This window comes from Branchiostoma belcheri, unplaced genomic scaffold, assembly GCF_001625305.1.
Source record: "Branchiostoma belcheri isolate BF01 breed outbred unplaced genomic scaffold, Haploidv18h27 scaffold123, whole genome shotgun sequence".
Taxonomy (NCBI): domain Eukaryota; kingdom Metazoa; phylum Chordata; class Leptocardii; order Amphioxiformes; family Branchiostomatidae; genus Branchiostoma; species Branchiostoma belcheri.
Window position 1 is genome coordinate 274,941 of NW_017802636.1, and position 19,161 is coordinate 294,101.

General features: G+C 44.2%; 3 protein-coding genes across 5 annotated transcripts in view; 1 reads left to right on the forward strand and 2 right to left on the reverse strand.

Annotated features, from left to right (window-relative positions):
- The window catches only part of LOC109463229 (venom phosphodiesterase 2-like), an 18,672-nt gene extending 6,830 nt beyond the window's left edge, over window positions 1-11,842 (forward strand). For both annotated transcript variants that reach the window (XM_019759967.1, XM_019759966.1), the window contains 15 exons: window positions 2,312-2,420; window positions 2,697-2,740; window positions 4,388-4,469; window positions 4,798-4,829; window positions 5,034-5,155; window positions 5,586-5,664; window positions 5,759-5,846; window positions 6,109-6,305; window positions 6,441-6,495; window positions 6,599-6,747; window positions 9,150-9,276; window positions 9,482-9,565; window positions 9,842-9,974; window positions 10,802-10,970; window positions 11,368-11,842. In XM_019759967.1, the coding sequence (XP_019615526.1) occupies window positions 2,312-2,420; window positions 2,697-2,740; window positions 4,388-4,469; window positions 4,798-4,829; window positions 5,034-5,155; window positions 5,586-5,664; window positions 5,759-5,846; window positions 6,109-6,305; window positions 6,441-6,495; window positions 6,599-6,747; window positions 9,150-9,276; window positions 9,482-9,565; window positions 9,842-9,974; window positions 10,802-10,970; window positions 11,368-11,508 (1,611 nt within the window). In that variant the 3' untranslated portion in view covers window positions 11,509-11,842. The remainder of the gene's footprint in view (window positions 1-2,311; window positions 2,421-2,696; window positions 2,741-4,387; window positions 4,470-4,797; window positions 4,830-5,033; window positions 5,156-5,585; window positions 5,665-5,758; window positions 5,847-6,108; window positions 6,306-6,440; window positions 6,496-6,598; window positions 6,748-9,149; window positions 9,277-9,481; window positions 9,566-9,841; window positions 9,975-10,801; window positions 10,971-11,367) is intronic.
- LOC109463231 (tigger transposable element-derived protein 6-like) lies at window positions 2,493-4,057 on the reverse strand. Its single transcript, XM_019759970.1, has one exon. It carries the CDS (start codon window positions 3,961-3,963, stop codon window positions 2,989-2,991), a length of 975 nt encoding a protein of 324 aa, XP_019615529.1. The 5' UTR covers window positions 3,964-4,057; the 3' UTR covers window positions 2,493-2,988.
- A 15-nt stretch (window positions 11,843-11,857) lies between the features above and the next one.
- On the reverse strand, window positions 11,858-16,587 carry LOC109463230. 2 transcript variants are annotated; one of them, XM_019759968.1, is made up of 2 exons: window positions 16,530-16,587; window positions 11,858-13,507 (listed from the first exon to the last, which is right to left on the reverse strand). In XM_019759968.1, exons 1-2 carry the CDS (start codon window positions 16,563-16,565, stop codon window positions 12,089-12,091), a joined length of 1,455 nt encoding a protein of 484 aa, XP_019615527.1. In that variant the 5' UTR covers window positions 16,566-16,587; the 3' UTR covers window positions 11,858-12,088. The 2 variants fall into 2 exon arrangements, with proteins under 2 accessions (XP_019615527.1, XP_019615528.1); XM_019759969.1 differs by lacking the exon at window positions 16,530-16,587 and adding an exon at window positions 14,092-14,289.
- Window positions 16,588-19,161: the final 2,574 nt, after the last annotated feature.

The following is a 19,161-nucleotide window of genomic DNA, read 5'->3' on the forward strand; positions in this document are numbered from 1 at the left end:
TATGATAGTAAACCAGGCTGAGAAGTAATGTAGAAAGCAAAACGTAATGTCATTTCATTTGTCATGCAATGTTTCTTCTCACCAACTTGAGTTTTGTAATGTTCTCCCTCGCAGCCAGGTGCGGGGTCCATGCTCCGTACATGTACGCCCAGTTCCCGACTGTGACGTTCCCTAACCACTACACCATCGTCACGGTAAGCGCGGCTTCGTCAGACTGTTCTCGGTCATCAGTCTTGGAGCCCTGTGTCCCGTTTAATTAAACTTTAAGGCCACGTAGAAAAAAAACGGTTAATGTTCCCAGTATAGACCGACCTGGTATGTCTGTTAATGTAGCTACGTGGAAACGAGACAGATATGTGTTCTTCCAACTCAGAGGACCTCTCATTCTAACGCCAAAAGTACAAAACTCTTTATTATCTGCATTCAATTTTTGAATTGTTTCTACAAACCTATCTCAATCGGTCGTAGGCTTGGGAACACTTAGTGAATCGCTGTTATGGCCGATTTCTAGGGACTATATGGCGAGTCCAACGGAATTGCTGAAAACAACATGTACGACTCTGTCTTCAACACGTCCTTCTGCCTGGGCTGTAACGAGTCTTTCGTCCCTGCCTGGTGGGGAGGAGAACCGGTAAGTAGAACGGCGATGTGGAGTGTGTCTGTATGTGGATGGCGTTCAGCACCATGGACAGGTCTGTTTTGTAGATTAAAGTGTAGAAACTGTGACTTAAGAGTTTTAGCAGCAGAATTGTCCTAGTCAGAGAAGATATCAGCAGTTTAGAACTCAGTAAATTATATGTCTATATATGTGTGTGTGGATGGCGTTTAGCACCAGGGGACAGGTCTGTTTTGTAGATTAAAGTGTGGAAACTGTGACTTTAAAGTTTCAGCAGCCGAATTGTCCTACTCGGAGAGGGTATAAGCCGTTTAGAACACAGTATACCAGGTTATGTTAGACTGGCCTGTATTTTGCAGTTGTGGAACACCGTGAAGAAGCAGGGTAAGCGGTCAGGGACGTTTTTCTGGCCAGGCTCGGACGTCAGCGTAGATGGCATGTACCCAGACTACTACCGCCGATACGACGGGTATGAGGTCCGATGTGTCAGGATAGCTCGGTTCACGCAATCATACAATACTTGCATTGACTGCAAAAGCCTGTACATTCGTCCTTGAATGTGTAACGAAACGGTTAATTTTTCATTCAACGACAGTAAAACTGCCCAAGAAGACCACTCATGGAACCAATAAAATCTAGTCTATGTGAACAAGTGGGTCACTATAGACAGGCTTGTCAATGGGGAAAATCATTTAAAAGATCACTGAAAAGTGGTCACATTGGTTAGGTGGTCACTTGGACATGTTTGGTTGTACGTGTATCAGGATAGTGACGGTAATAAATTGAAACTTATTTGGTTGTTCCCAAAGGCTCCTTTAGATCAGGTAGACTCTGTTCCTTAAACAATGTCCGATACCTTGAGATCGTTTCCTCAAGGGACGTTCAGACAGATCTGGGGGTGTTGAGGTATCCATGTACGAGACGATGTGTTCTCTACTTTTAAGTCCAGTTACACTACCTGTATCTCATTTTCCTTTGTGCTGCTTATCTTGTGCACAATTGTACATCTTGACATTCGAAATAGACGCAACTACTCGCAGGATGCCAGTATCTTATTGATTTGATTTGCAGAACGGCTGATGGGGGCCAGAGACTGATTTTTGAAATGCCTGATTACACATACCAAGGACGTTCATGATCCGTGTGTTTATATCCCACAGGATCGTGCCTTACGAGGACCGGGTAAACCAGGTCTTGGAGTGGTTAGATCTACCTGAAAACACGAGGTACTGCGTATTTTGTTTTGCGTTGTCATTCGAACCCTGGGGGGGGGGTCAATCACCACAGTCTTTAGATGTTGGTAAGGTGGTGATGTAACAGTGATATACCTGACTTCACGAATAACGGGCATCTTTTTCCCGAACATTTCTAGGCCATCCTTCATGACGCTGTACTTCTCAGCGGTGGACACAACAGGGCACATATATGGACCCGACTCTAAAGAAGTATGGATCCTTATGTTCATTTCAAAAATGTTTATTGCAAACATTTAAAAAACGTCGTAGGCCAATTTCTAAAAGCAGTTTGGTGTTTTAGCTAACTTGGATGTACATTGTATCATCACTGATCAAAATTGTTTTCAAATCAATGACGGTGTCACAATTACGCGAAATAGTTAATAAACATTCCTACTTTTGACAAACTTCTGCTTAAACTGAGTTCGAATTCGTTTCTCTCTGGCCCTCCGTATGTCAGATTAGGGAAGCTCTTAAAGAGATTGACTGCACGATGGCACAGCTTATGGACGGGCTGGCGGAGAGAGACCTGCTCGGCTGCATCAACATCATCACGGTGGCAGATCATGGTAAGGCATGCAGGAAGGAAATAAAACATTACTGACACCAGGGACATTATTCAGACTAGGATAACAGCTGGGTGGGTTGTACATGTGTACTTTACGAAGGCAAAAATATAAAGTCACAGGAAAAAGAAAAGTAAAAATGTCACACTCTCAAGCCCCGAGGATCCTTCCTCCCCGTTCCCACAACTGTAACAGCGAAGCTTTACATTGAAAACACGGTTTTAATTTGTGTTTTGTTAACGTTCGTTAACTATGTACATGTTGCTCTATGGACTACAGGAATGGCAGACACAAGCTGTGACAGAGTCGTCCGACTTGACAAGGTACGTGCAACATGCAATGGGAATGAGGCCATACTATAACTAACAAAAGTATATATTACTAGAAACCTTCATATAAAAATCGACGCTTTAAAAGAACTACCTGTACACAGTCCCATACATTTACAAAGTGACATGACCAAGGGAAAAGGTATCAAAAGTGCAGTTGATATAATGTACAAGATAACAAACAGGAAAACAGCATCGACACTCCAGACCTTGCTTTCTTGTAAAGAAGTCCTCCATTTGCCCTATGTCGTAGCAGTCGATGTCCGTCTTTCCATCCACAAGGAGATGAAGCGATTTTCTAGTTCAGAAAGCGTAAACAGTTCAGAACCCAGGCCTTCATTCAAACAGTAAAGTTTCAGGTCGTTCACAGCCTTTATTGCCATGCTGAGGTTATTGATGGGACCAGTACATATATCTTCAAGACTGTTGTCCTCCTCCATTGCATTTTCACCCTCTTCTGGTTCCTTTTTCACCGTCGCCACGTCTGGTAGTGTTTCGGTTGGTAGGTCGCTTTCCTCTCCCCCGTTAGCCTGGTCTTTCTCGGCCGTTGCAATGCTCTCGGCGTTACTGTCGTTTACATCAGAATTGCCCGAAGTTACGTGTACGCTTGTGATACTAAGCTCTTTCTGGTCACGATCTGAGACCAACACATCGTCTAGGTGGTAGCTATCTGTTGATTCCTTGCTTAGACCGATGTCTGGACGTTCCCAGTTCTCCGGAGATATGTGTTCACCTGTGGTACTGGGATCCCGTGGCGTCCGGACTACCGCCTTGTCTACGCGATCACCGCCACTCGGCTTGCTTCTGGCACTGATATTGTGGCGCCTCTTGAAACACTCCAGCCACCCGTTGGATGCCTTGAAACTAGTCACGCCCAGGTCTTTGGCGAAGGTCAAAGCCGCTCCCTGCAACATTGGCCCATTACAGGACTTACCTCGTGATGCTCTGTCACGGTAGAATCTCAAACACAATTCATTGATTTGCTCATAGCCCGTGGTGCAGTTTCTCCTCTTGGTTTCTGGCACGTTGTTGGCGAAGTCGTCTAGGTACTCTCTCTTTCTCTTGACGATGTTCTCTATCTGAGTCTTCCCCACGCCGAACTGCTTCGCCAGTTTCCTCGACCCTCTGCCGCCCTTCTCGTACTCTCTGATGACCTCGATTTTCTGTCTCAGTGTCAAACACCTCCTCTTCACGTTCTGTCTTGTAACCGTTGCCATCACGTCGTGTGTCGTCGTGTCAAGTACAAGACTGGAATCAAACAAAACGGCTCTCTTCTCTTTAAACCTTGCACAACATTGTCTGTAAGCTCGCTCGGCAGGTGGTTGTTTTGAATGAAGCATTTGCATTCAAATAACTATAGGAATTTGTATGCAAATAGATCTCAAAACTAATTAGGTACGTAAAATTGGTTAAACACCGATTCCGTAATTTGTTTGTTGATTCTTTATTCATGAGAAGCTCAAATCAGCCTGTAGCTGAAGGTCGCTTTTCATTCAGGTCATGTGGCAAGAGATAAGGGTCAGACAGAATATATCAAAAATATTAAGTTTACGTCATTTAAAGTCCTAGTAAATCGCCAGGAATAATAGAAAACAATCATGAATTCACGGGTTTGCTGTTGACTTGTTACTTCTTCCTCAGCTGACTGACACCAATGAGATGCACATCTACTCAGGGTCGGTGGGGAGAATCCGCCCGCTCAGGCCGGACATAGACAATACATGTGAGTTTGAACTCCGCTTCATTTTCGAGAGAAAGAATAAGGAAGTGTGAGTGTACAGCATTCGGTTACACACACATTACAAATAGTTACGGAAAGATAGAAAGACAAGAGAAGCGCAGGTTTGTGGGACTCAACGACCAAGTAGTAATTGTGCAATTGCTGGGATTATAGCCTGTGAACACAAGCTCTTTGTCCGGCGCCCACCCAAGAAGCCGGCGAAAAGAGAGGTTCAGTCAGGCTACTGGGATTATAAGTAGTTGTTTACATACTACATGTAGTATCAAACCAAGCACAGTGTAAACATTTTCAATGTTGTTCTTTATTACAGTTGATCCCATTGCAGTTGCAGACAGTTTAACGGTGAGTTTTCCCAGATCCGTCCAGTCCACAGTCTACTCTCATTAAGTATAATCACCTGTGAGTGACTGGTGTCTTAACAGTTTTTTTAGTGTAGGTAGTTAAGAGAATGAATTAGTGGCGATATGCTATCGTAGTCTACTTTTATCTAATTAACCACACCGATGAATGTGTTCCCGTTCATTGTCAGTTGCACTTCCTCTCTAGTGTTCAAGTCCTCACATGACTGTTTACAACAAACGAGACCTTCCCAAACGGTTCCACTTCGCCAACAACCGCCGGATAGAAGACGTTATTATCAGTGTGGAAGACAAGTGGCTTGTGGCCAGGTATGGCACGCGTTAACGTTCTCTTGTCGCTAACTTTTCATGGGGAGTGGTACTTCTTAAGAACCTTTCCAGTTAAAAATATTGTATAGAAGTCGCTTGACGTCAAATGGATTGACATATTTAAATCTGTTCATATCACAAAAGCGTATCTTAAATGAGCATTTGTACAAGAGTTTGACTTATGGGGTTATATTCATCGTAGCTTGTCGTCCGATTATGATATCGTATAAGTTTCAAGTAGGCTGTGAGAAAAAAAAAGCCCAAAAGAGTCTATTCAATTCGTAGTAAGACGACTGAATTTTGTACGGCATGTACAGTAGCTATCCCAAGAATGCCTTCATTTTCGTATGCCGATCGGTCGACGAACGTGACCAGGCCCTACAGGCGAATGTTGAGACAAATCCGCTGGTGTATATGTATTGTCGTACAGGGGTGCAGAAGACCACTATGCCACGGAGAGATGCGCCGGAGGGACCCACGGGTACGACAACGAGTACCGTAGCATGCATGTAGGTACTTTATCTTATACACTTCATCCTTCTGATTGAATTGCTGATTTTTCATAATGACTTATAAAACGACACAACCTTCCCTGTCCTGTAGGCCCTGTTTGTGGCACACGGCCCTGCCTTCAAACAGAACACAGAATCGCCGCCTTTTCAAAACATCGAACTGTACGACCTTATGGCAGGTGAGCTCGAGTTACATGAAAATAAAAGCATGGTGAAAGCATGGCCTATCGCGGTGTAACTTCCACTTCCATGCACTTCTATCCTCTTAACTTGAATAGAGGGTAATTTCCAGATTTTCGCAATACCCTGCCTCAGCAAGCACTTTTAAGCCGTGTGTGCGGCTTGCATGTGCAAAATTCTGTCGCTATATACACGAGTGCAACCGCTTTATGAAACTTGGTCGATACACAAGACGGCTATCACCCATTTCTTGTAATGTAGATCTGGTTGGAGTGACCCCGGCCCCGAACAACGGCACACGCGGCAGCCTAAACCACATCCTGCGGCAGCCCCCGCCCGTACCGTCCGAGCCCCCGCCCGCTCCAGCCGGCTCCTGCCCCTTCCCCACGGACTATGCCGCCGCTTCTCAGAACCAGGACTGCACATCAGCACCAGGGTCGTCCTGCACAGGGTTTGCTGTAAGGATTGTCACCTCAGCTTTGATATGTTATCTTTCGTTACAAATTAATCCACCGACGTTTCTCTGTATGGATTTTTTGTTTGTTTGTGTATAGTGTACTTAGTGAACTTGGTTGCCTGACCGTTCTCTGCAGAATTCTGCAACAGTTGAAGACTTTGACAGAGAACTGGACTTGACCGCTGCACAGGGTAAGCCACATTCAAACACTACGTTTGTTTTCTGAAGTTCCAGCACCATCACAAAATGTGCTGGTCGACAGATCGTAACACGTCATCATTTTTTGTCTTCTAGAGTCCACGTATCAGTCGCAACATCTCCCGTTCGGCGCCCCATCTGTCACCTTTGTTACGGGATACTGTCATCTTACGCAGAAGGATTATGTAGCTGCCTACAATAGGGACACATTCATGCCGCTTTGGTCTGCTACAACTCTGTCTGGGGTGAGTTAAGTATCAATTATCATGCGCAGGATCACATCTGTGAGCACATCAATATCAACTACAAGTCTAACTAAAGCGAGTGTTCATATGGCAACGTAACTAGGACATAGATACATACATACTAAAAGAAAGCATGCGCTGAATTTCTTGAAGTCGACATTTGAACTATGAGCTGCGGGTTTTCGATATAGGAGAGTTTGCGGAATCTTTTGCGTGATGGCACAAACAATTGGCAATTCTTACTTCTAGCAAGGAGCTTTCATCACAAGGAGGGAGATCGACCTTAGCCGCCCGCTGTGCTCCATTGTTTCGCCCCGCTGCGGCCTATTGTTTACAGGCCCGGCGGCACATCGTCAGATCTGTATGTTTGTAGCGCGTCTTCCCGCGGTTTTCGGCCGATAATGAGCTTAGGCATGACGTCACACGCCCCGATCTGCGCCGAGCACGGGCCGAGAAGGGCCGATGTGTCGGATTTTTCCGGCGATTCCCATATTTGGAAAACTCGGCAGGGTTACCCCGAGGTCATATTCGGGTGCGGAACAAGATGGCGCTTGTTTACGTACTTTTCTCTGTGCTGTACGATAAACACGGGCGATTTTAGAGCATTTTTTGTGGACCGGTCTCTGATTTCTAGCGATAGAAATATGAAAATATAGCTATATTTTTATGTGGCTGTAAGAAAAGTATGGATTTTTTCCTCGGTAAGTGGATATTTTTTCCTAACAGTTGAACATGTGCTCGTTCAAATGAGGGTCTGCATGGGGGGGTCCTGGCAACGGTTAACGGAAAATTCAGCAGGGCCGATAACGCTTAACGGTAAATTCAGGACGGTCGGCAACGCTTAACGGTAAATTGACAGGCCTTTTTTTCGAGCTGCACTGGATTTAGTATCTTGCTTTGTGAGAAAGGTGATCACTGACAAAATTACGTATACCTTACATGTAATGAAGCATGCATCTAAGGTATGTGTTCCCTGTGTTTCCCACCTGCCCTGGTCCCCGAGTGCGTCCACAAATAAAGGTGAGTCCGAGTCGACGTCGGCCAGCTTGCATGTTTTCAGTTTATGATTTTGAGAGGGCGCTCGTGATCGACTAGGGGGTCCGGGGGGATGCTCCCCCGGGAAATTTAGGATTTTTAAGCCTTAAAAAACGCAATTTACCGCATTTTGAGAGGCAAATCATGGTGTTGAGAGTGTTTGACGGTCCTTCTGATGTTTACATGTTTTTACTAAAGGTTTTTGTTAATTTGCCTGTCAAGGTTAACGTTGATGGATTCGTTAAAAAATTCTGTAACTCTCCGCAAACTTCCGGAAATTGACGGGAAAGCTGGTTCTGGCTCGGAGCCGAAGGGACCGAGCGCAGAAGCGCAAGTCGAGCGCCAAAGGCGCGAGCAATGCAGGGGGGTTCGGGGCATTCTCCCCCGGGAAATTTTGTATTTTCAAACCTTCAATGACACATTTTCCTGCACTTTGACAAACAAAATTAGGCGTAACGAAGAATTATTCATTAACGCTTAACGCTGAATTTAGGATGACAAATAACGTTTTACGTTGAATTAAAACGACCAATAACGCTTCACGAAGAATATACCGATAACGCTTAACGTTGAATTAGAGCGGGCCGGCAACGATTAACGGTAAATTAAAATAGCGCATAACGGTTAACGAAAAAGGGCATGCAGGCCCTCTCAAATGACGAGATCGTAGTAATTCGTACCGTTCTCATTTTTGTCGTACCGTCCCTGTTTTTTTGAGAATCTGTCGGTTCTTGAGGAAGGAGAGGCCGACACTTTGCGTGTAATTTTTGCGGTGATCGGGTCTTTATTTACAAGTACATGTACATCTTCGTCTCTCTCGTAATCTAGTATTTCTTCGGTCGATTTTGGTTGTGACGTACTGACCGAGATTTCAAAGTAACTTGCAATTCTTCACACCACAATCGCTACTTGTAAGTCCTTGGTTGTAGGAATATTACCGACAAATATTTAGAAAAAGGAATATGTTATGTTCTATTCCGCAGACCCCACATTTTTACTCTTGCTGTAGAAATATAAAGCGACCCATGCAGACAAATAAATGCAACCCATCTGCAGATGTTGTATAGCATTGATTCGAGAAATCATCGCCCGAGTAATACTCTTTTTCCTATTCTATCATTTCAAAATCCTCCTCAAACCTGCAAAAATAAAAATCGCTCCATAGACAATTCGCCATTACTAGGCTGTGACAGGTTGTAAACAACCTGAATAACAAAAGGAAGGCGCTAGCGCGCCGGCATGGGATTCATGCATATGAGTGTCATTGGCACTCGGGTGTGAATCAAATTTTCACACGCGCTACGAACATCCTTGAAAGGAAACTAAGGTCGATCTCCCTCCTTGTGATGAAAGCTCCTTGCTTCTAGGACACACAAATGTCATCAGGAGAAGTGACGTCACTATGTCGGCGGCATGACGTCAGAGTCCCAGCTGGTGACTCCCTAAACTGTACGGAGTTTGGTGACCTGGATATCGGCCACCTGTACTCACCGTGTAAGTCTGTCACCTGAAGTCATTAAACAGGGTGTATTTCTAAGGGATGTAAAGTCACACTGGCGTGAAACGAAAACAGGGTAACATTGGTTCAATACCTTAAAAAGCAAATTCTTTCAACGTATCCTTTGTATACATGTAAGTGTGTAACATAATACGCTCCTTTCTTAAAATAGCACGTTATTTTGCTCTCTTATCTTCGTAGATCAAAAGACTGGGGACGAGAGCAGCTGGATGAGTGCCCTGGTGACGAGTAACATGGTTCCACAATACAGGAGCTTCTCATCAAGTATGCGATTTTTTGTACGGGCGATGTCATGCAAGGCATTGTTCGAACGTTATCATATGATTGACTAAAAGTAATGACTAAAAATAAAGGACTAGCAAGGAAATAACGTTTATGAGGTACCGGCCATTTATTGGTCAAGAATTGTAGGTCCAACCATTATCCTTGGGGTTTCAGAACATAAATGCATATATTTCACATCTCGCACACAGTGTCCATTGGATGCTGTTTCAGTACCACGGACATTGACACTTTGTCCGCCATTTTGTTTCCCATCAGCCCTGTGGCGTCCGGTAGAGGAGAAGGTTTCTGGTTGGGCGGGAACTTACGGCGGCGTGAACGTCATTTCCGGGCCCATTTTTGACTGGAACTTGGACGGTAACAGGGACGACAGGGGAACCAATCACACACAGTAGGCATCTATTTATGGGTTCACCACAAAGTGGTGAAACCATATTGTTTTTGCTGATGTTTCTTCTTCTCCTCCTTCTTCTCCTGCCATTTCTTTAAATGGATTCAGCTTCTTTATTTTGGGGCCTAAGGACCTGAAATTTGGTATGGAGGTACAGTAGGCAAATACCCCCAGGCGTTTTTTTTATTTTTGTGATACAGGGTTTTAGAATGGTTTTATTTGAGTGTTTTGGCTGTGTTATAGCAAATGTATTACTGTGTAAGTGTGCAGTGTTTACCACATTTGGGCATGAGTCATCACAATGGCATGCAAGGCATCAACCAATAGGCATGCAGCTTTCCTCTATTCTCCTTGCTGATTGGTTGTTGGGATTTAACTGGCTTAACTTCATTTACACCTGCACAGAGCCATGCCATACTGACAGTATGTCTGTATTCAAGTGTTTTGGTAGGTATTTTAAGCTTTCCTGCTCCAGCATTGGAATGCGGGCTATGAACGCTTCTTTTTATCTTGAAAATCAACAGTTTGCATTATGCAATCCTAACCAATAATGTAGGGAATAGCTATCCAACTGTTGTAGTCTTAGTTGTATGTTACTTCATACTATAGTTATATCAATGTAAAGCATTGTTTTCCCTTGTGTTTCTCTCATTCTTTCCCTGCCATGTCGTAAAATGTGGTGAAGCCATCGCTGTATTTGCTCCAAAGCAAATGTCGGCCTTTCTAGTTTACTTCTCTTTTCATTATGGATACCAGAAAAAAACGCTCAATGATTTACTTCACGTGGCTTTGTTGCGTGCTGATGAATTTTTGCACTTCTTCTCTAGATATCTACCCAATACTCCAGCACCCATCCCCACTCACTATTACAAGATCGTGACGAGATGTTCGGACGGTGGTGACATCACTTCCGCCTGTCAGGGTGGAAAGGCCGACGTCATTTCCTTTATTTTGCCACACAGAGACAGATACTTGTCGGTGGAACGGGGCTGTCAGGTAATCGCATTGTCGTCTACTAGGCCTGCAGCTAGTTTGTGTTAGCTGGCATTACAAGCTATAGCTAGCTCCCAGCCTGGTATGTGGGGACGTGCCACGAAACTGTTTTTGAATTAAGACCAATCTCGAATTTTTTCGCATGAAAATTACCAATCTTTCTTGCAATTTAGAGAAATCTACCGTAGGCTGACAAATACAAGACATAGTGTGCACGGCCGCAGTACTAGTATTCTCTTGAACTAATAGTAATTGACTAGGTTGTGTTATGGCCACCATATGTAGAGATTTTCCAGCGAAGAAATGGATTTTCGAGAATAATGCTTTCTTTTCCCACTACCAGTTTTTACCGTACTCTACACTTCTGCTACAGATGCTTATTTGAACGTCTTCCTTACAGGACTCAAATAGCCTGATGCAGACGCACGTTGCCCGAGTGAGAGATATCGAGCTGCTGACGGGACTACGCTTCTTCCCGAGCCTCGATACGGACCAGGCGCTGCAGCTCAGGCTCTTTCTACCCACTCAGCTATGGGACTGACGGTTGCGCGCCTAGCCTTCTCAGATATATACAACCTACTTTGAAAATTAGTTAAACCTATACTAATGTCCTCCTCTGCATATCAAAAAGGGCCAACTGGCCATTGTAGCCTCTGTTAAAAGTACTCACCTTCTTTGCCGATTCATCTTCTCCATGAAAGTTTACTATGCAGATGTGATATTATTTTAGAAAACGTGTGTCAAGATTGCTGCTAGGTGAAATAATCTTGGCCTTTTTTGTATTCTTTGTTTCATTCTTTCTTTACTCAGCATTTTCTTTTAGTTGATGTTCCAAAATAAGTATGTGCCCTTTCTCTAGCTAGCAACAACAAGATAACAACAAATAAGGCAACATATCAGAGGGTTCCATGTGATGACCTTCAAATTTTGTATTTGGAATGTTTTACAGTGTGTGAACAATGTTACATCCATGTAAGTGATGAGAAATCTTTAGGAACATGTATAATTTACAAAATACTTCAGCGTACAGCTATCTTTAATAACTCTTCTCCACGTGACGTCGGTGTGGTTTGGTGCCGCCATAGTTACAAAGAATTATCTGTACGTTAAAACCACATGGCTCAAGACGATGTAGACGAGGAGGAGGAAATCGGCGGAAGTGACCAGTTTTCATCCCCGTCCTCCTCTACATCCACTTCCTGTACGTCCTCCAGCACCGACGCCTGCGCACTGACCTCCGCCAGCCACTGGCGACAGCGCCGCTTGTTCTCGTCCCAGTACACACGCACGTCCTGCTGGGCATGCGCAGTGATCTGCGGGCGGAAGTCAGAGGGTTCCAGCTCAGACAAACTGACGGTGAATTCTCCATCGGGGAGATCTGTCTCGTTCAGGAACTCACTGCGCGTGCGCCGGATGCGAGCGCGGTGTACCAGTCTGTGCTGAGGCGGGAACTTCCTTACAGGGTCCGCGGACGATTTCGGTCTGGCTCCCAGTTCTAGTTTTGACTTTCCGGCACTTTGTTCTAATTTACTTCTACTCCCCTGTCCGTGTGTCGATTTTCTTGCACCATGAAAGTCTAAGTCACCGTGTCTGTGCGATTGTCCAGATGTGCTCTCTGTAGGGCTGGTAGCTCTTGTACTCGCGCTATCGTTGTCCAGGCTCGGGCCGTGCCAAGAGGGCGGTTTCGGTGGTCTCATGTAAAGTCCGGGCGGCAGACCACGCTGGAGGTCTCGGTAGTATTGCACGGGCACCTCGCACATGCGGGAGGGTGTGTACAGTTGAGGCTTATTACTGCAGTTTCTAATCGACTCGTTTGGCGGCGCACAGAATGTCCTCGATCCATGATCGACTTTGCCAGAAACCCGATAAGAAATCCTTCCCTGTTTCTCTCCGTGTCTTCTGTGAGTCTGAGAAATGGCCGACGATGTCTTGGCATCCTCTCGAACATTCAAAGCAGGCCACGACAGACTTTTCTTATTTTTCGACGAATCTTTCCGACTATGTATCGAGTCTATCTTTGGTGAGAGCGTCTGTTCCGTTTCTGATCTACATCGTCTGAGGAAGGACAGTTTGGGTCCCCTCTGGGCGGGGTGCTCCTGTCCGGACTCTCTCCCAGACAAACTTTCCGCTTGGGTAGCGCTTATCCCCTTCCCAAACAGTCGACCAAACAAACTGGGGCCTGGCGCGGTCTGAGACTGCACGGCCATGCTGGCTGTGTTAGGTTCGCCAAAACATCGGGATCCCGCGCACACAACGTTGTCAAAACAGTCAGCAATCGGACAGGTGAGGTATTTGTGACGACACCCAGCCTTGACGTGAAAGAGAACATAAACAGCTGAACTTGACAGGACAAGGAACGCTTCCAAAAACATAAAAACAGCTAAGACGGTCTTATGGTGTGTCTGCCATCCAAAGGTTACGACAGAATCATCCCCAGAATATGTTGATGGTAATCCATGTAGTGACGCTTCAGTGAGGAATCTGTGTGTGCAATAAAGCGTACAGAGATCCTCCGCGTGGTTCTTTCCGCTGAAGTAGTCCTGTAGAAACAAAAACAAAACCACTTACTGTTAGAAAAAGCGCTATCAGGTAATCTATTTCTTTTGAGAGTGGTAACCAATGTCTTGTATGAAAATACAAGTATATGGATGACATTGGTATTTGCTCCCGGTTCATCCATACGAGGTACTAGTACTTACTTAGCTACTATCGAAAAGTACGTTGATCATTTCGTTGTACATTTCTCATGAGCATCGAATGAGCGCGGGTTGTTGAAATCAAAGAAAACTCCGAGAAAGGTAAGACACCTTCAAAGTGCTTCTTCCTGTAGATAACTAGCAGAAACCACAGCACATGAGTGACAACACACGACTACTGTCTCACAAAAACCACAGTAAAGCAGTCGGTCCACTTCATGATCGCACCAAGTATGTGCTGTTTATCTCTGGTGTAAACAACGGAATCATCCCGACACCTCACTGTCCCTCCCCCTGTACAACACCTACAATCTCCCACTACCGCGGGCTTAATCCATCTGCAAAGAAATGATTTCAAGGTCGCTTGAACGTGCCTAAAATACAAAAGGACGAAGATAGTGAAGGTAACATTAGAGGTCTGTACAGACCCTGGTTCGTATTGTGATGTGGGCGGTGGATGGGACCGTGGATGGGACCGAAGTTGTTGAGCGCAGGGCGCGTGGAAATGTTTTCAAACCTAACACTAAGGATTCGAGCTAACAAGGTCCAAGCTACAATCCTTTCTGGTATGACGCATGACGAAAATAATTAGGGCTAAACCAGTAGACGTCCTGGGTGGGAATACCGATAGAACTCAAAGAAACGCAAACTAACTACTCGAATACTCGTTTCTAGTCGACAATTGTATATCATAAACCATCTGAGTCAGAGAGTAAGCTAACATTAAAATGGATCAAATAGATATTTGCATTTGAATGAGCATATATATTTCGTATCGTCGCAATGACCGTTTCACTCTGCATACTAGTACCTGTAATGATAAAACAAATATGGACTAAAATCAGTTTTGCAGTTTGAAAATGATATCACTGTACACTTTTATCATATCTCACACTAACAAGCTGTCGTAACTTACGTACAGGTGACCCCCGCGACCCGAAACGTTCCGAGCAAAGCCGAACAACAGTCCTTCCACGAGGGGTCCTTACACGCTCGGAAACCTCCGAATGGTGCTAACAAAACTGGGTCGTTACCTGCTGTTAACCGTTATGCGCGCCTAGTAACAACTTTCCAATCTATACTTGGAGTAGTAGTCATTAAAACACGAATGTGACTTCTGGAATGTTCATCTTGCTCTAGCTCCAAACATTTCGGCAATGATTCTGATATACGGCGGCGACTAGGTATGACTATCATAATAAACAGCCAACGGGGGAGGGGGCGCCCAATAAATATTACAATTCTTGCGACAACGTTAGTCCTAAACGTTACAGGTTTCGAGGGCTAAATTAAGATATATGTAATTTACCTTCTTAAGGCCAAGGCTACAAGAGGGGGTGAATAAGTATTCCTGTGAGGGGGTGAATAAGTATTCCTGTAGTACTATTACTGTATTACATATCCAGCATCTGGTCTGAGGAGAAGTTGGGCTTTAAAAGAGGTGAGAATACCGAGTGCACAATCAGCCTTCAACAGGTCTCTGAGTTTTACTATAGTATAAGTTCTTTTTTGGCGTATGTCATATCGACCGGCTATGTCTAAGACAGTGGCATTTTGGGCATGTTTGTGTTACAAATTCCGTTCAACATTTCTTTTTCATTTCCACCTCCTTTTCCTATTAAAAAGCACCTGACTCTTCAACGTTTCCAGTCCGCAGACTCCCTTGTCTGAGGTTACACGTCTCAGAACCAGCTGCCTCGTGTTCTTAGAAAATAGCAGTGCTAAAAGACCATGAACTTGATGAATAAAGACAGCAAATTAACGTCCCGATCCTTTGATGACCAAGTCATATAGCCACGGATGTTAGCTTCCCTGAATTCCTCATTCTTGGCCAAAAAATACGACAACCAGTATAAACAGCTTTATGTTACAGTCGTTAGTTTTGCCTCTATTTGCAAGGATCTGCGATAACTGAGTAACATTCAACAGTTAACGTTACGCACTTCAATAACCAAACCAGAGACACGAAAACAAAACCTAGACGATCCAGTCCCTCTCACACTAGGAAATTAACGGACGGTCCCCTGAGCCAAATCCTCTCGGAAACGCTGACCTTTAGTTCTGGGATCATTCATGTGATAAACATTTGGGCCGCCAGAACTACGTCATACCCGAAATGTGAACACCATAGGTTTTCAAGAGCGGTGAAAGCGACCCTCCAGTCTCCACACTCACTTTCACTCGCATTGTACTTTCTGGACAATGGCGGTCCCTTTTACACGAACCCTAAAAACATCACCAGCGACGTTTATCCAATTAAGACAACACGAAGAACGAGGTCTGGCTGCTCAATTTGATTTACTCCGCAAACACCCAACACATGGAGCAAACAGGCTTTTGGCAGTGATTCGTTTGTGGGGGCGTCAGATGTCATAATATGGCCTCAACCAGGAAAAACTGTTGGAGTTTGCAGGATATTGCTGCATAGAGGTCACTGTGACAGGGACACTACATCACACGTTCTACTAGCCAAATTACAAACTCCCATCCATGCAGGTTTTGGGTATTTGCTGTGAAGCATCAACTCTACAGCTAGTTGATGCCAACAAAGTCACGACAGTTTTATATTTTGGTTGGCAAAGTTTACACAGTTTGCAGAGTGCTCCCAGAATTTCTCTTGGTACAATATAACAATACAGAGTAAATATACATGAAACTTCATCATATGACAAGAGTAACCTAATATTTTGTTTATCAGCTTGTTCAAAGATCAATTTGTTCTGTTTTGTGGTAGTCCTCTTGCGACTATAACAGTTATGGCTGATCGCTAGTTAGTTTCAATCATGGCCTTCCAACCATCTAACGTCCCGATCAGACATGCACTATATAACGTGTTCAACAAAAATGAAGTATATGTGTAGCTCACCTGAGTACAGTCAGTCACATCTTGTCTCCATCTCATGAACAGCAGACCACTGCAGCAATCCTAGCCCAAACTTTACTTTAACATCCTTCTCAACACAACGCCATAGTCCACGCCATGCTGTTTTTCTCTCAGACGAACTGCTCGCAGAAAACGTGTCAGGTTACCCCAAGTCTGACAACCGCGGTGTAGCAATCTACGCACACTAATTGATTGGGCTGACTGTATGACCACTTGCCTAACTTCGCCGCACACACAAAGCCGTCCTCAGAACTCCTGGTCATGAAGAAAAGTGTGGCAATGAAAGATCACGTATCTTTTAGTCTCAGGAAACATCAAGAATGGGCCACGGTCTGGCCGTTCTTCAAGAAAATATGTTCGCCCTCCCTCCGCGAGTTGACCTATGAAGGCAAGTACATATTGGGCATGTTCAAATCACATCGTAGGTTGCTGTCCGCAGTCTCACAGAAAACATATTTTAACGCAAGGTTGATACCCGGTTGATACCTTTGAGATTCAGAACGATAATCCTTTAAGCTTGACAACAACAACAAAGTAGTAATTCTTCAAGCTTCATTACTTGTTATGTATTGGTGGTTTTAATATAATATTATGTCCAAGCCTCAAGTTTTGTGTCGGCCACGATCTATGTACTCAACCAATCGTCGATATGTGACGATTTCCAAACAATCGTATGTTTCAGTAAACTTCTATTGCGATAATTTTACGTCTTTAACGTTAAAGCAATACGTTTGTCCTGCTGTAAAGGTATTGTACGTTACCTTTACGCTGTAAAGGTATTGTATATAACGTTAGAATTAATAGTAGGGCCACAAAAGCACGTGTTTGTGTTACCTCTAAGGAGGGATAGACTTGTTCCTGCCTCCACCCAGCGCTACGGGACTAAAGTCCACGGAGAGTTTATAGTAGCAGAATTATGGTGGTGTGTACTCTGGGTTTGTCCGGGTGATTCTGGCACGATAATTAACACTGCAAACTCTGGTGAATAATAAGCTTGGACGGGGCCAAAATCCGGCCGAGCTTTGTGACAAACCCACCTTTATCGTCGATTTACTTTGATAAAGTGGCTGCAGCGACTTTGTCTGCTTCCTGAACACTATATACCATCTATATACAAACTACCTCTTGCATACAGAAGTGAACCATATACAAACTACCTCTTGCGTACAGAAGTGAATCATCCGTTGTTACAGTCAACACTGCGTAACGACGAGTTTATTTGTTGCTGCTATAAAAGAGCCCAGGGAGTTGATCCTGACGCATAACGCACAATAAACCAGGGTGGGCGATAGTGACGTTTATTGTCCACAATGGAGATTTAATGATGTTTGGTCATGTACTTCCATAAATCACATACAAACTCCTGGCAATATTTGTGGCGAAAACTTCACTTAACCGTCTAATTAGCGTAACATGACCCTAACATGTCTAAGTTGTTAAAAATAAAACAAATCTAAACCTGGTCTATTAACGTTACCTCTCTTTATCTGTTTCTTTTGAGTTTTCTCTTCAGGTATCATGTAGCTTTCAAACATGTGGAATAACGGTGCAATCTACAGGCTCCTTACATCTATGATACAAAATAGTTGCTGTAGTACGAACCTTGAAGAACGGTTTGTCCCCGGCCGGGCGCGGGAAGCTGTTGTAGTCACATTCCAGCCCGGCTGACGTCAGTGATGGGAAGCATGTGTGCCCTGCTGGGCACGAGGAAATCAATCTGCGGTTCTTGTACTTACATTTTTCTTCACAACTACGAATCGTCTTTTTAACACTATGAGGAGAAATATACTGTCCCCTTGGCCCCGCCCACTTCCCTCAAAAGAAAACGTCGTAGAAACTTTGTGCGAATTAAAAACCTAGGAATAGTAATATTTGATACATTTGACGGTCATGCAGCTATCCCTCATGGCCGAATTAAATTGCCACGCTGTTGCTAGTATTGGTTGAACTGCTAATTGTCATAGACAGTAAGGATCGATTTATCTAATAGGCAGACATGTCGAACAAGTTTCACAGGGTACATGATCTTACAGTAGGTAACGTTAGATCTAGGGTCCCCGTAACTGTTACCCTACCAATCCTCGTTCCAGATCACCAATATCAATAGTGAACATACCCCAGCTGAATCTATCATTATTCTCCGGGCCTTATCCCAGAGTTCGTCAGAACAAAGGGCTCTTTCACGTTTCTGCCAGAAAATCCCATTTATCCATTTATGCTTGTTTACGTTGGCCTTATTATCCAGAAAACACGTCAGGTATCCCACACGACTTTACCGAAGCGTGATGGTTTCCATATCCACATGCCTTCTGTCGCAGCACAATGATTTGGGAACCTGGTGCTTTTGTCGAATTATTTCTTTTCTGCTTACTGAATTATGCCAAGCCAAAGATTTTTAAGCACCGTCGTCTTGTCCGATCTGTGAATGTGTGCACTGCCCTGTTGGGCTGAAACATAACGGAATTTTGTCTACTTCTCTGTCTCTCCGTGTACAAAGATATTGTGTATGCACTTCAATATTTTCTTTTTACAATGTTCTGATATATCCTACAAATGTATATTGATATTAATAGCAACAGCTACAGGAAATACTAGAATGAAATATGAAAATCAA